The sequence below is a fragment of the Coregonus clupeaformis genome, chromosome 30, assembly GCF_020615455.1.
Source record: "Coregonus clupeaformis isolate EN_2021a chromosome 30, ASM2061545v1, whole genome shotgun sequence".
Lineage (NCBI taxonomy): Eukaryota > Metazoa > Chordata > Actinopteri > Salmoniformes > Salmonidae > Coregonus > Coregonus clupeaformis.
The window spans coordinates 24,894,355-24,908,214 of record NC_059221.1 but is presented as its reverse complement, the minus strand read 5'-3'; the positions used below and the strand labels follow the sequence as shown (position 1 = coordinate 24,908,214).

General features: G+C 40.6%; 1 protein-coding gene across 2 annotated transcripts in view; it reads right to left on the bottom strand.

The window, feature by feature from the left end:
- Window positions 1-2,638: 2,638 nt before the first annotated feature.
- LOC121546058 (plexin A3) overlaps window positions 2,639-13,860 on the bottom strand; it is a 165,441-nt gene continuing 154,219 nt past the window's right edge. For both annotated transcript variants that reach the window (XM_045209508.1, XM_041857064.1), the window contains exons 26-32: window positions 13,162-13,265; window positions 12,933-13,029; window positions 12,185-12,375; window positions 11,881-12,050; window positions 7,140-7,352; window positions 6,892-7,042; window positions 2,639-6,585 (exon numbers count right to left, since the gene is read on the bottom strand). In XM_045209508.1, the coding sequence (XP_045065443.1) occupies window positions 6,490-6,585; window positions 6,892-7,042; window positions 7,140-7,352; window positions 11,881-12,050; window positions 12,185-12,375; window positions 12,933-13,029; window positions 13,162-13,265 (1,022 nt within the window). In that variant the 3' untranslated portion in view covers window positions 2,639-6,489. The remainder of the gene's footprint in view (window positions 6,586-6,891; window positions 7,043-7,139; window positions 7,353-11,880; window positions 12,051-12,184; window positions 12,376-12,932; window positions 13,030-13,161; window positions 13,266-13,860) is intronic.

The window sequence follows — 13,860 nt, the reverse complement described above, 5'->3', positions numbered from 1 at the left end:
CCCGCTTGGCACCTCAGACCATGAGAAACAAGATTCTCTGGTCTGATGAAACCAAGATTGAACTCTTTGGCCTGAATGGCAAGCATCACGTCTGGAGGAAACCTGGCACCATCCCTATGGTGAAGCATTGTGGTGGCATCATCATGCTGTGGGGATGTTTTTCAGTGGCAGGGACTGGGAGACTAGTCATGATCGAGGGATAGATAAATGGAGCAAAGTACAGAGAGATCCTTGATGAAAACCTGCTCCAGAGCGCTCAGGACCCCAGACTGGGGCGAAGATTCACCTTCCAACAGGACAACGACCTTAAGCACACAGCCAAGAAAACGCAGGAGTGGCTTCAGGACAAGTCTCTGAATGTCCTTGAGTGGCCTAGTCACAGCCCGGACTTGAACCCGATCTAACATCTCTGGAGAGACCTGAAAATAGCTGTGCAGCGACGCTCCTCTCCAACCTGACAGAGCTTGAGAGGATCTGCAGAGAAGAATGGGAGAAACTCCCCAAATACAGCTGTGCCAAGCTTGTAGTGTCATACCCAAGAAGACTCGAGGCTGTGATCACTGCCAAAGGTGCTTCAACAAAGTACTGAGTAAAGGGTCTGAATACTTACGTATGTAAATTAAATATTTCAGTTTACATTATTTAATAAATTAGCAAATATGTCTAGAAACTTTGTCATTATGGGGTATTGTGTGTAGATTGATGATGGGAAAAAAACTATTTAATTCATTTTAGAATAAGGCTGTAAGGTAACAAAATGTGGAAAAAGTCAAGGGGTCTGAATACTTTCCGAATGCATTGTATCTACCTCAATTACCTCGTACCCCTGCATATCGACTCAGTACTGGTACCCCGTGTGTATAGCCAAGTTATCATTACTCATTGTGTATTTATTATTACTTGTTATTATTACGTGTTTTACTTTTCTATTATTTATCTATTTTCTTTCTCTCTGCATTGTTGGGACGGGCCCTTAAGTAAGCATTTCACTGTTAGTCTACACCTGTTGTTTACGAAGCATGTGACAAATACAATTAGATTTGATGGGATAGCAGCGGTGGCGGGTGCATTAGGTGTGGGTTGTGGAGACGGGGGTATAGAAGCTGTGCTTGTGTGTGCAGTTATTTTGCCTTTTTGCAGCCACACATTTCTGTTCCCCTTAGGATTGACAGTGCTCTGCTAATGAGCACCCCCAGCATGCATTACTTATTTATAAACCCTGCCTTTTGCCGCCTGTTTTCCCCTCTTTCTCAGTAATCCTTCCCTTTAGTCTGAAGGAGCAGCTCTTCCGCTCTCACTCGATTTATCCCTCCTCAGAAGTTGCACCTTCTCACACATAAATATTCATGAATGTGTTACTTCTTCTCTCAGAAATATCAGCCAGTGAAAAGGTGAGAGTCACCATTGATTTGTAGAGGCATGTGCATATCGTCGCCGTCTGATGAAAACCTGGAGGAGTCTATTTTTGCCAATTCTTTTTTTTTATATATATATACATGTATTGAAAGGAGAAACTCCTCTCAATGTACTCTGAACATTTCATGACTCTTGGACCAATAAAATGTATTCTAAATAGTGTCTGAAGTTTTGAAAATGTATGTTTGTTAATGGTAAAAAAACAAACATTTTTTTAAATTTATTTTTTGTTTCAGAATATTCATCCGACAACGACAATAATGTTCATGTATAATTGACATGCCATGATTTGGAGAGAAAACAATATGAAATTGACAAATAGGCTACTGTACTGCAGATGGCTCTAGGAAATGATGCTACGATTGGTCCCTCATTCAATGTCATAAAAACATCATCCTTATACAAATCCCAAATAAACTGTTTAAGGTTTATATAACAAAAATTGAAAATGTATATAAATTCACTATCACTAATATGAATAATATCCCACCCTGACAAAATTGGTTCTACTTCTATTCGGAGGGGGAATATCTTTGTAATGATGTTTCTCAGCTTTGTTTACAAGCCTGCTTGATGTTCTACAACTTTGATCTGCTGTCCTAATTAATGAAGTTGAGGATTCTGGAACTATTTATTTTATTTTAATATTCCACACCTAAATTCTGTTTCCATGCATACCTGTACCCCAAGTGCCCATCTTTATGTCTCAGCCCCAGATGAATGAATCTGTTTTTTATTATGTGTGAATATGGAAATCCCTGTACGTAAAACTGTCTGCAATACCACCTCTTCCTCTGATCTAAAATGAATTGCTGGAGGTGTTAACCAAATCTTCCAAATCTTCTGTTTTTAATCCAGTGAGGCAGAGAAGAAAGCACCATATCCTCCTTTCATGATAGAGAGATGGTAATCTGAGATGGGATAGATAATTGCAATCCTTTAAAAAGAGGTTTCAGATTACATGCTCAAATGAACATGCTCACATCACCACTGATCATTTCAAATGTAACATTCTTGGACTGTGATCTGATCTATCTGTTAGTGTTGCAGCAGTGTTTTGAGTACTGAAGGAGCAAAGTAAGGATACTGAATTTAATATATGGGGTCCCCTTTGGATAATCTTTGTGGATATTTTACACTTGCCTTTATTTGAATTTAAACATTTAGTTTTTCAGAAAAAATTATCCTGGAGGATAGTACACAAATAAAACATTCAAGAACATACAGCATCATCCACATACTTTAATTAGCAAAACAAAACACCATGCTTGTCATTTCAACATTAAGTTAGAATCCAATCTTTCAAAAACCTCTCCGACTGAGTAAAAATATATACAAAACACTTCATTGCAGCCAGTGTTTTTAAAGGACTCATTCCTACAACTCCTTCAAACGAACAAAATAAAATATAAAACCAAAAACAATAATTTAAAAAGAAACATTTTAAACAAATAATTATACAAAATATATTTATATATTTATATAGAATTAAGGACTAGGCAGAGCAATCATCCGTCAGTCAATCATCCGTCAGTCAATCAGCCAGTCAGTCACAAAGCTACTTCCTCTTCAGACTAAGTTAATAAATTCAATATATCTTTGAAGCAGTAAACAAGTTTGTTACGGTAAATCGCTTAAAACATTTGGGATAAAACAGACAAAACCAACAAATACATTTGAATCAATTTATCTGAGACAAATGTTTTTGTTTTTTACTAGAACACAGACTAAAATGTAGTTATGGTTCTAAAACTGACATAGCTTCTACAGTATCTACTTAGAAACATCACTGGTTTTCACTCACTCTTGTCTTCCTTACATGTTACAGGTGCTTCTTTATGTTGCTGTTTATACAACATTACAAAACCAGACGTACCGACGTGTCTGCAATGGGTCTGAGTTCTACAAGCCCAATCACCTGGCCTTCACTAGTTTATCGTGATGTATGGCAGGCAGCCAAACTGTAGGCCTACTTTGGATATGATTACAGATTTCACACAAGAAACCTGATACCGTGTTGCACTTACTATTTGAACCAGTTTCAAACCCTATGAGATGGCGTTAACCAAGAGGTACTAAGTCAAAATACAAGATGTTCTCTTTCAGATTTATGATAAGCTTTAATTTTTAGAAAGTGGCTCAAACAGAGCTTTGATATCTGTAATACACCTGCAATGCTGACAGGGCAGCACTGGTAAACTGGCAGTCATTTCTGACTGAGTCATTTTCACACACGGTGGACGGTGAGATCCACCCCAGACCTAGATCCAGACACACTGACCCCATTTCTCTGCCCCAAAATAACACCAGGATGTTGAAACCTATTATCCTTAATTATCCTCCTGCAGCTCTTAAAAAGCTAATGAGCTCCAGTTTTATTTGAGAATGTATTTCGCTCAGTTCCAAGGCCAAATTCTAAATTGATTTGGTGCTCATCTACAATATGTATCTTCCATGTAGAAAAATAAGTCTCTCTTCTGGTGGGTTTTGAAAAGGTATACTAATGGCTCTTTTGCTCCTGGACTGATAAGCAAGCCTCATTATTCTACAGTAATTAGTTAGTTTCAGAGCCATTTAATCTACATAGAAAACAGAGTGTCACTGTGTTTAAGGTCCCAACACAAAACAACACCAGCATCTAGACTATAGAGGGTTAACACCTGTACATTGATAGACAAAAGTATTGGTTTCATTGACTAAATTGTATTTAATATTTGGGGACTTGATGGATAAAAAGAACAGTTAGATATACTGAAATATTTATATTCAGGACTTGGACAACCACAAACCTCTGGCTTTAGTAGTAGAAATACATATTTGTCTACCATTAGTTATGGGACAACATTGTAATTTGAGGCTTTATCCTATTCAATGAACAATCTTTTAAAGATATGTTTGTACCTGAATTTTAAAACATTATATAATCTATGGTTAACAATGTATTGTAATGTGTGGGTCAAGCCTTACAGCATTATTCAACCCCGAAGACAAGAGAGTGATCATTCGATTATTCTCCATGCCTCCTTTGGTCAGTCTGCATTCCTCACAGTTGAGGAACACTTGATGTAGCGATCACAGGCTTACCTTTCAGTTCTGGATGTGAAGGAATTCTGTTATTTACTGAATGTACGATGTATCCTAAATGAACCCCGGTCCTGTGTGTGAATTGGCATCGAAAAAGACTCTTGCAACCGTGTTAAGAGACTTGACATACAGCATACCTGTACTACAGAGGACATCAACTGTGTTCAGGTATGTTCAGTCAAACACTGTACAAAACAAGAGTTTACATTCTTGTGTAAAATTAAAATAAATATGAAATAAATAAAGGCAAAACAATAAATATTCTATCGATGGATGAACTAAGGAACCACCATGTAAATGTACTCAAATAATATTCAGGTATAAGACCACCAGACTGTATATGGAGAGGGAACATGGGAGTGTGTACAGTAATCTGATGTACCACCACTGAAAAACACAGAGCTTCTACTGTCTGTCGTGGAAGGAGTCAACAGAGAGAAATTGCATTTACCATCTAATCAGAACCTACTGCTACTGGCTCTATAGGACTGTAGGGTAAACAGAATGAAGGATGACGGTCTCCTGGGTTGGAAATCAGTCATCAACACAGTAACCTCTCTCTTCTTAGTATGGTAATGCAAACACAGGCAGCAAATAAAGGCATTTTTTCCATTAACTACCGTAGATGGCCTACCACAAGTGAACTCACATCCACATACGCAAGCCTTGTATTTAGACAGCATTCTTTTTTTTATATATAAAAAAAATCAATACTGTTGTCCCCTGTCTGTTGTGCTTGGTGTTGCGTTACACATTATGTTCAAGCTGTCATTTGCAATATGGCAAACATCGGGAAGAGAAAGATGGTTACACAGAATGATTATCGCAAGATAGAGAGTCTCTAACGGAACTGTGTTTTTTTGGTGGGTAATCTAATGAAACATGGCTTGCTGTTTTTTTTTAAATACCTATACTTATTGCTGTTAATGGATCAACTATATTTAGGATGTTTGATTTGGGTAAAAAGGGTTGTTTCCACGACAGCAGTAGCTTTGGATGGGAACCCCTGGGACCCTGACAGATCAGATTCACAGTGAAGCAGACTAAAACAATGATCCGAGTACAATTAGCTGGACAGTTACAGTAGGGGTGGAACGTCCATGAGGAAAGGGCTTCACTTCCTGCTTGACTGCAACACAAAAGGCAAGCTTTAAAACTCTGGACTCTGAGCCATAAGCAAATGTCCATTTGGCCCCGAATTTCAAGAACAAAAAAAACTAAAGCAAAAGATAAAGGCTTTGTAGCTATGGCATTTGAGAGACAAGGTGGGATGACCACCCCTCAGCCCAGCCTCAACACTCTCTTCAATTTATGTCACTTAATCAGGCCTCTGATGCTTCCAGAATTTGGTCTCTTTTGGCCATATACTGCCACCTTCATCACGTACTGGCAATGAACCTCCAACCCTAACACAACAAAACAGAGCCTCAAGGCTTTCCTTTGGGGCCAAGAGGTTATGGTCTACTATTTGTACCTTACCATACTTGTGGTAAGACCCATATATTTCAAGATAAAATCTACAGTCCACACCTAAATGTTACTTTTCAGCATTTTGTACAATTATTATCCCAGACCAAAAGCTACTCTTTCCATGGCACTAGCTTGGGAGTTCAGCACAGTTTCCAAGGCAACTTACTGTATGCCTCTATTGGAATGTATCTGGTAGTATCCACAGCAGTCCTCTTCCATTAGATTAGGCAGTTACTAAAGAGTCTGCCATTCAAAAGGCCAGTGTGGAGAAAAAAACTACTCAGAATGTCTCACTGGCAATGGCAGGTAGAGGTTTGAGGGAGTGAGGATATTTGGACACAGAATCTGGTCTGTAGACATTGGGCTTAATGTGCTGTGGTTCGTTGTGTTGATTGTCCAGTGTCTTAAGTCCTCCTTTTTAATTGCACAAGCTGTGGATGTTCCAACACAGGTCCGTTCACCAGTTCAACCAAACCCTCCTTTCCCCCGATCCCTGCCCCCCTGTTCCATCCTCTGTCCTCAGCTGCTGCCCGACATCAGGTTAATGGCTTGTTCCAGTTTGTGTCGCAGCTTGTGTTTGCGGCAGTACCCATCCCTGTCCAGTGCGGTCAAAATCTGAACAGAAAAGTGAGATAATATTTTTTTCAACATTAACAAGACCGTTTATTGCATTACATTTATGTATCACAGTGTAAAAAAAATGATGTTGATTTTACGGTAACTTAATGCCAGTAATGAACTGTTAAACCAAAGTTTCTTTGGAATTTACAGTAACATACTGTATTTTTTTGTGTGTAACTTACAGGTAACTGGCTACCAGTAAATTACTGTAAAAACAACAGGATTTTATTTCAATGTACATTATGTACACTTTTACAATATGAGGACAAATAAAGCACAGACTTGGTCCGTGTCTCCCACCTCCTCTTTGTACTTGTTGATGTAGAAGTAGAGCTCACTGAGAGCACTGAGAGTGTTGAACTCGGTGCCATGGAGACGAGACTGCTCCACCAGATAGGCATCCATGTCCTGGTCACTGATGGTGGGCATCTTACTGATATCTCTGTAATACCTGACACAAGCAAAGTGAAACAAGAGCACTCAGTGTTAGACGCTGAGAGAAAATTAAATATGACAGCAAATAAGACTGATGGTAACTGAAAGTGTACCTCTCCACCCAGCTCTTGTAGTTGGGGATGTCTTTAGCGTAGAGCAGCTTGTTGGAGGGGGAGTCCTTGCCCAGCCGGTGTTCGGAGGTTGAGCAGGAGTCCATGAAGGTCTGGGCCACCACAGACAGGCAGGCGTCCGTGATGCTGCTCTTGTGGATGTCAAACACAAACTGAGGGTTCTTGATCACGTTTACCCAGAAACGCAGAGGCAGACTGTCAGACAGAGACAAAGGAGAGAAAGAGAGAGAGGAAGAAAAAGATTGGGACCATTATATGTCTTAGAGTTAGAGTTGGTATTGAAGTGTCACTTCACAATGATACAATAGTTGACAATCCAAAATACAGATTTTAAAAACCACTCAAATAGAGTTTTGAGGCACTAAAAGCAGTCATAGTCACACATGGTACAGTATTGTAAAATCTTACTATAATTTCCATGAGTTACGTTTTAGTCATTTATCACTTGACTAAATATACTCAGTTCTACACATTTATAAAAAGAAAGCCGAAAGCAAATGTGGCATGGGAAAAACTCTGAGAGAGAACAGGAAATTGAACATACAGTTGAAGTCGGAAGTTTACATACACCTTAGCCAAATACATTTAAACTCAGTTTTTCACAATTCTTGACATTTAATCCTAGTAAAAATTCCCTGTTTACATAGACTCAATTAGTATTTGGTAGCATTGCCTTTAAATTGTTTAACTTGGGTCAAACGTTTCGGGTAGCCTTCCACAAGCTTCCCACAATAAGTTGGATGAATTTTGGCCCATTCCTCCTGACAGAGCTGGTGTAACTGAGTCAGGTTTGTAGGCCTCCTTGCTCGCACACGCCTTTTCAGTTCTGCCCACAAATGTTCTATAGGATTGAGGTCAGGGCTTTGTGATGGCCACTCCAATACCTTGACTTTGATGTCCTTAAGCCATTTTGCCACAACTTTGGAAGTATGCTTAGGGTCATTGTCCATTTGGAAGACCCATTTGCGACCAAGCTTTAACTTCCTGACTGATGTCTTGAGATGTTGCTTCAATATATCCACATAATTTTCTTTCATCATGATGCCATCTATTTTGTGAAGTGCACCAGTCCCTCCTGCAACAAAGCACCCCCACAGCATGATGCTGCCACCCCCGTGCTTCACGGTTGGGATGGTGTTCTTCGGCTTGCAAGCAACCCCCTTTTTCCTCCAAACATAACGATGGTCATTATGGCCAAACAGTTCTATTTTTGTTTCATCAGAACAGAGGACATTTCTCCAAAAAGTACGATCTTTATCCCCATGTGCAGTTGCAAACTGTACTCTGGCTTTTTTATGGCGGTTTTGGAGCGGTGGCTTCTTCCTTGCTGAGCGGCCGTTCAGGTTATGTCGATATAGGACTCTTTTACTGTGGATATAGATACTTTTGTACCTGTTTCCTCCAGCATCTTCACAAGGTCCTTTGCTGTTGTTCAGGGATTGATTTGCACTTTTCGCACCAAAGTATGTTCATCTCTAGGAGACAGAATGCGTCTCCTTCTTGAGCGGTATGACGGCTGCGTGGTCCCATGTTGTTTATACTTGCGTACTATTGTTTGTACAGATGAACGTGGTACCATCAGGCATTTGGAAATTGCTCCCAACGATGAACCAGACTTGTGGAGGTCTACATATTTTTTCTGAGGGCTGATTTATTTTGATTTTCCCATGATGTCAAGCAAAGAGGCACTGAGTTTGAAGGTAGGCCTTGAGATACATCCACAGGTACACCTCCAATTGACTCAAATGATGTCAATTAGCCTATCAGAAACTTCTAAAGCCATGACATTTTCTGGAATTTTCCAAGCCGTTTAAAGGCACAGTCAACTTAGTGTATGTAAACTTCTGACCCACTGGAATTGTGATACAGTGAATTATAATTTAAACTCAGTTTTTCACAATTTTTGACATTTAATCCTAGTAAAGATTCCCTGTCTTAGGTCAGTTAGGATCACCACTTTATTTTAAGAATGTGAAATGTCAGAATAATAGTAGAGAGAATGATTTATTTCAGCTTTTATTTCTTTCATCACATTCCCAGTGGGTCAGAAGTTTACATACACTCAATTAGTATTTGGTAGCATTGCCTTTAAATTGTTTAACTTGGGTCAAACGTTTCGGGTAGCCTTCCACAAGCTTCCCACAATAAGTTGGATGAATTTTGGCCCATTCCTCCTGACAGAGCTGGTGTAACTGAGTCAGGTTTGTAGGACTCCTTGCTCGCACACGCTTTTTCAGTTCTGCCCACACATTTTCTATAGGATTGAGGTCAGGGCTTTGTGATGGCCACTCCAATACCTTGACTTTGACCCACTGGAATTTTGATACAGTGAATTACAGTGGGGAAAAAAAAGTATTTAGTCAGCCACCAATTGTGCAAGGTCTCCCACTTAAAAAGATGAGAGAGGCCTGTAATTTTCATCATAGGTACACGTCAACTATGACAGACAAAATGAGAAAAATCACATTGTAGGATTTTTAATGAATTTATTTGCAAATTATGGTGGAAAATAAGTATTTGGTCAATAACAAAAGTTTCTCAATACTTTGTTATATACCCTTTGTTGGCAATGACACAGGTCAAACGTTTTCTGTAAGTCTTCACAAGGTTTTCACACACTGTTGCTGGTATTTTGGCCCATTCCTCCATGCAGATCTCCTCTAGAGCAGTGATGTTTTGGGGCTGTCGCTGGGCAACACAGACTTTCAACTCCCTCCAAAGATTTTCTATGGGGTTGAGATCTGGAGACTGGCTAGGCCACTCCAGGACCCTGAAATGCTTCTTACGAAGCCACTCCTTCGTTGCCCGGGCGGTGTGTTTGGGATCATTGTCATGCTGAAAGACCCAGCCACGTTTCATCTTCAATGCCCTTGCTGATGGAAGGAGGTTTTCACTCAAAATCTCACGATACATGGCCCCATTCATTCTTTCCTTTACATGGATCAGTCGTCCTGGTCCCTTTGCAGAAAAACAGCCCCAAAGCATGATGTTTCCACCCCCATGCTTCACAGTAGGTATGGTGTTCTTTGGATGCAACTCAGCATTCTTTGTCCTCCAAACACGACGAGTTGAGTTTTTACCAAAAAGTTCTATTTTGGTTTCATCTGACCATATGACATTCTCCCAATCCTCTTCTGGATCATCCAAATGCACTCTAGCAAACTTCAGACGGGCCTGGACATGTACTGGCTTAAGCAGGGGGACACGTCCGTCACTGCAGGATTTGAGTCCCTGGCGGCGTAGTGTGTTACTGATGGTAGGCTTTGTTACTTTGGTCCCAGCTCTCTGCAGGTCATTCACTAGGTCCCCCCCGTGTGGTTCTGGGATTTTTGCTCACCGTTCTTGTGATCATTTTGACCCCACGGGGTGAGATCTTGCGTGGAGCCCCAGATCGAGGGAGATTATCAGTGGTCTTGTATGTCTTCCATTTCCTAATAATTGCTCCCACAGTTGATTTCTTCAAACCAAGCTGCTTACCTATTGCAGATTCAGTCTTCCCAGCCTGGTGCAGGTCTACAATTTTGTTTCTGGTGTCCTTTGACAGCTCTTTGGTCTTGGCCATAGTGGAGTTTGGAGTGTGACTGTTTGAGGTTGTGGACAGGTGTCTTTTATACTGATAACAAGTTCAAACAGGTGCCATTAATACAGGTAACGAGTGGAGGACAGAGGAGCCTCTTAAATAAGAAGTTACAGGTCTGTGAGAGCCAGAAATCTTGCTTGTTTGTAGGTGACCAAATACTTATTTTCCACCATAATTTGCAAATATATTCATTAAAAATCCTACAATGTGATTTTCTGGAGAAAAAAAATCTCAATTTGTCTGTCATAGTTGACGTGTACCTATGATGAAAATTACAGGCCTCTCTCATCTTTTTAAGTGGGAGAACTTGCACAATTGGTGGCTGACTAAATACTTGTTTCCCCCACTGTATAAGTGAAATAATATGTCTGTAAACAATTGTTGGAAGAATTACTTGTGTCATGCACAAAGTAGATGTCCTAACCGACTTGCCAAAACTGTAGTTTGTTAACAAGAAATTTGTGGAGTTGTTGAAAAACGAGTTTTAATGACTCCAACCTAAGTGTATGTAAACATCCGACTTCAACTGTAATGCTTGTCAATACTTCCTCCTTTGAAAAGTAGATTATAGAGTGGGATTATGCGTATGTCTGTGCCATTCAGGGGAGGCGAGTAGCTCTGATTCAATAGTGGCCATTTCAAATAGCCAAGAAGATTGAGACAGGCTGAGACAGGGGTCCAAAACCTTTTTACCAAGCGCACAGTTACAGCTTGGGTTCCATTGACCTATTTAACCTTTAACTTCAGGGTCACACAGAGCGTTTCCTGGTAGTCTTAAACAAATCTACTTTGAAACAAAAGTATACACCTCACACACATGGTTATGGGCTTAAAAAAAGAAGACACCTGTTCCATTTCAGATATAGAGTTGAAATGTTTTCCATTTTGAGTTTGCATCCCAATATTACACTTTTTATACACCACAGAAGACTGAAATATAACAAAACCGTTTGACATAGAAACACTGGATTTTCTGCATAATTTTTTATAATGTCTATTAATTATGAAATTATGAAAAATATTAATAACATTCCACCCATGAGGCCACTAGAGGGCTCTTTGGTCATTTGACTGCAGGAAAGGGCTACGGGGCAGCTATAAGGAAAAGGGGCAGACAGAGGTCAGAGGTCACTCTGTGCTTACCAGTTGCTCTTCCAAGTGTGGCGGACATCAGGGTCAGTGATCTGCCTCTTGTCGGCCTGCTCGTCCAGGAAGTCAAACATGTACTTGATGGCCAGAGGGAGGGCACTGCCACGGTGGGCCGTGCTGAACACTGTCTCAAACAGGTCATCCACAAACTTCTGCAGAGTTCCCTGTAGGGTGATCAGACAAGCGGTGTTAACACAGAGTCCAAGATAGGAATGTGTGCCTGGCAATGATACATTATCATGATACATTATGAGACAATCCACTAAAATTCAATCAACAGATTACAATGAGAAGAGACCTTGGTGGCCAGTAGGCGGGTGAGATAGATCTCAGACACCATCTTGCTGCCGCGGTCGCCCTCCCGTTGGTCAGCGTGCTCGTGGTTCTTGACCAGGTGCCAGAGCTTGGTGCCAGTCTCCTGGTCAGGGGTGATCATGGGGGCCCGGGAGCGCAGGCTGTCTGGGCTGCTGGACGTCCTCAGGAGGCTCTCTGGAAACACGACGACACACAGTCAGATACTGTAGGGCTCAGAGAGGGTCATTAATACGTACCATAACGGCTAAGAGAGGTTCATTAATAGGTACCTTAACAGCTAAGAGCGGATCATTCATACGTACCATAACAGCTAAGAGAGGATCATTAATACGTACCATAACAGCTAAGAGCGGATCATTAATACGTACCATAACAGCTAAGAGAGGATCATTAATACGTACCATAATAGCTAAGAGAGGATCATTAATACGTACCATAACAGCTAAGAGAGGATCATTAATACGTACCATAACAGCTAAGAGAGGATCATTAATACGTACCATAACAGCTAAGAGAGGATCATTAATACGTACCATAACGGCTCAGAGAGGATCATTAATACGTACCATAACGGCTAAGAGAGGATCATTAATACGTACCATAACAGCTAAGAGAGGATCATTAGTACGTACCATAACAGCTAAGAGAGGATCATTAATACGTACCATAACAGCTAAGAGAGGATCATTAATACGTACCATAACGGCTCAGAGAGGATCATTAATACGTACCATAACGGCTCAGAGAGCGGGTGAAGGTAAAAGAGTTGGCGATGTTGTAGGCAGAGACCTGCTTCTGGACCAGGGCTACCAGAGACCCATCTGCCACCTGGAGGAGGAGAGAGATCTTTAATCATCTATCATCAAATGAATTACCATCAATTTGACTGTATTCATCTTTGTGTCTGAGAAATCCGGATGAGTATTATGTGGATGTGTCCAGCTGGTGATGCTATCTGACCTGGTAGTGGGCCAGGGTGTTGAGCCTCTTCCAGTCACTCTCGATCTTTGTGGTGACGTCCTCATCTTGAAGGATAATTCTGGTCAGTCTTCCTTGTCGCCACTCTGTGAGGACGGAAAACAACAACAACAGAAGATTGGTTTGGGCTATAATCCGTATCTTTAGTTTCAAAGGGGAATAACTATTAGCCAATGCTGCAATTAGTTACAGTAAATCCTTTACAACCTTCACATACAGGGTCCCCACTGTAATAATGAGTATGTCTGTAGCCTACAAGGCTGTTATTACCGTAGACCAGTGTTTCTTAAGAGGCTGTTATTACCATAGACCAGTGTTTCTTAAGAGGCTGTTATTACCATAGACCAGTGTTTCTTAAGAGGCTGTTATTACCGTAGACCAGTGTTTCTTAAGAGGCTGTTATTACCATAGACCAGTGTTTCTTAAGAGGCTGTTATTACCATAGACCAGTGTTTCTTAAGAGGCTGTTATTACCATAAACCAGTGTTTCTTAAGAGGCTGTTATTACCGTAGACCAGTGTTTCTTAAGAGGCTGTTATTACCATAGACCAGTGTTTCTTAAGAGGCTGTTATTACCGTAGACCAGTGTTTCTTAAGAGGCTGTTATTACCATAAACCAGTGTTTCTTAAGAGGCTGTTATTACCATAGACCAGTGTTTCTTAAGAGGCTGTTATTACCAT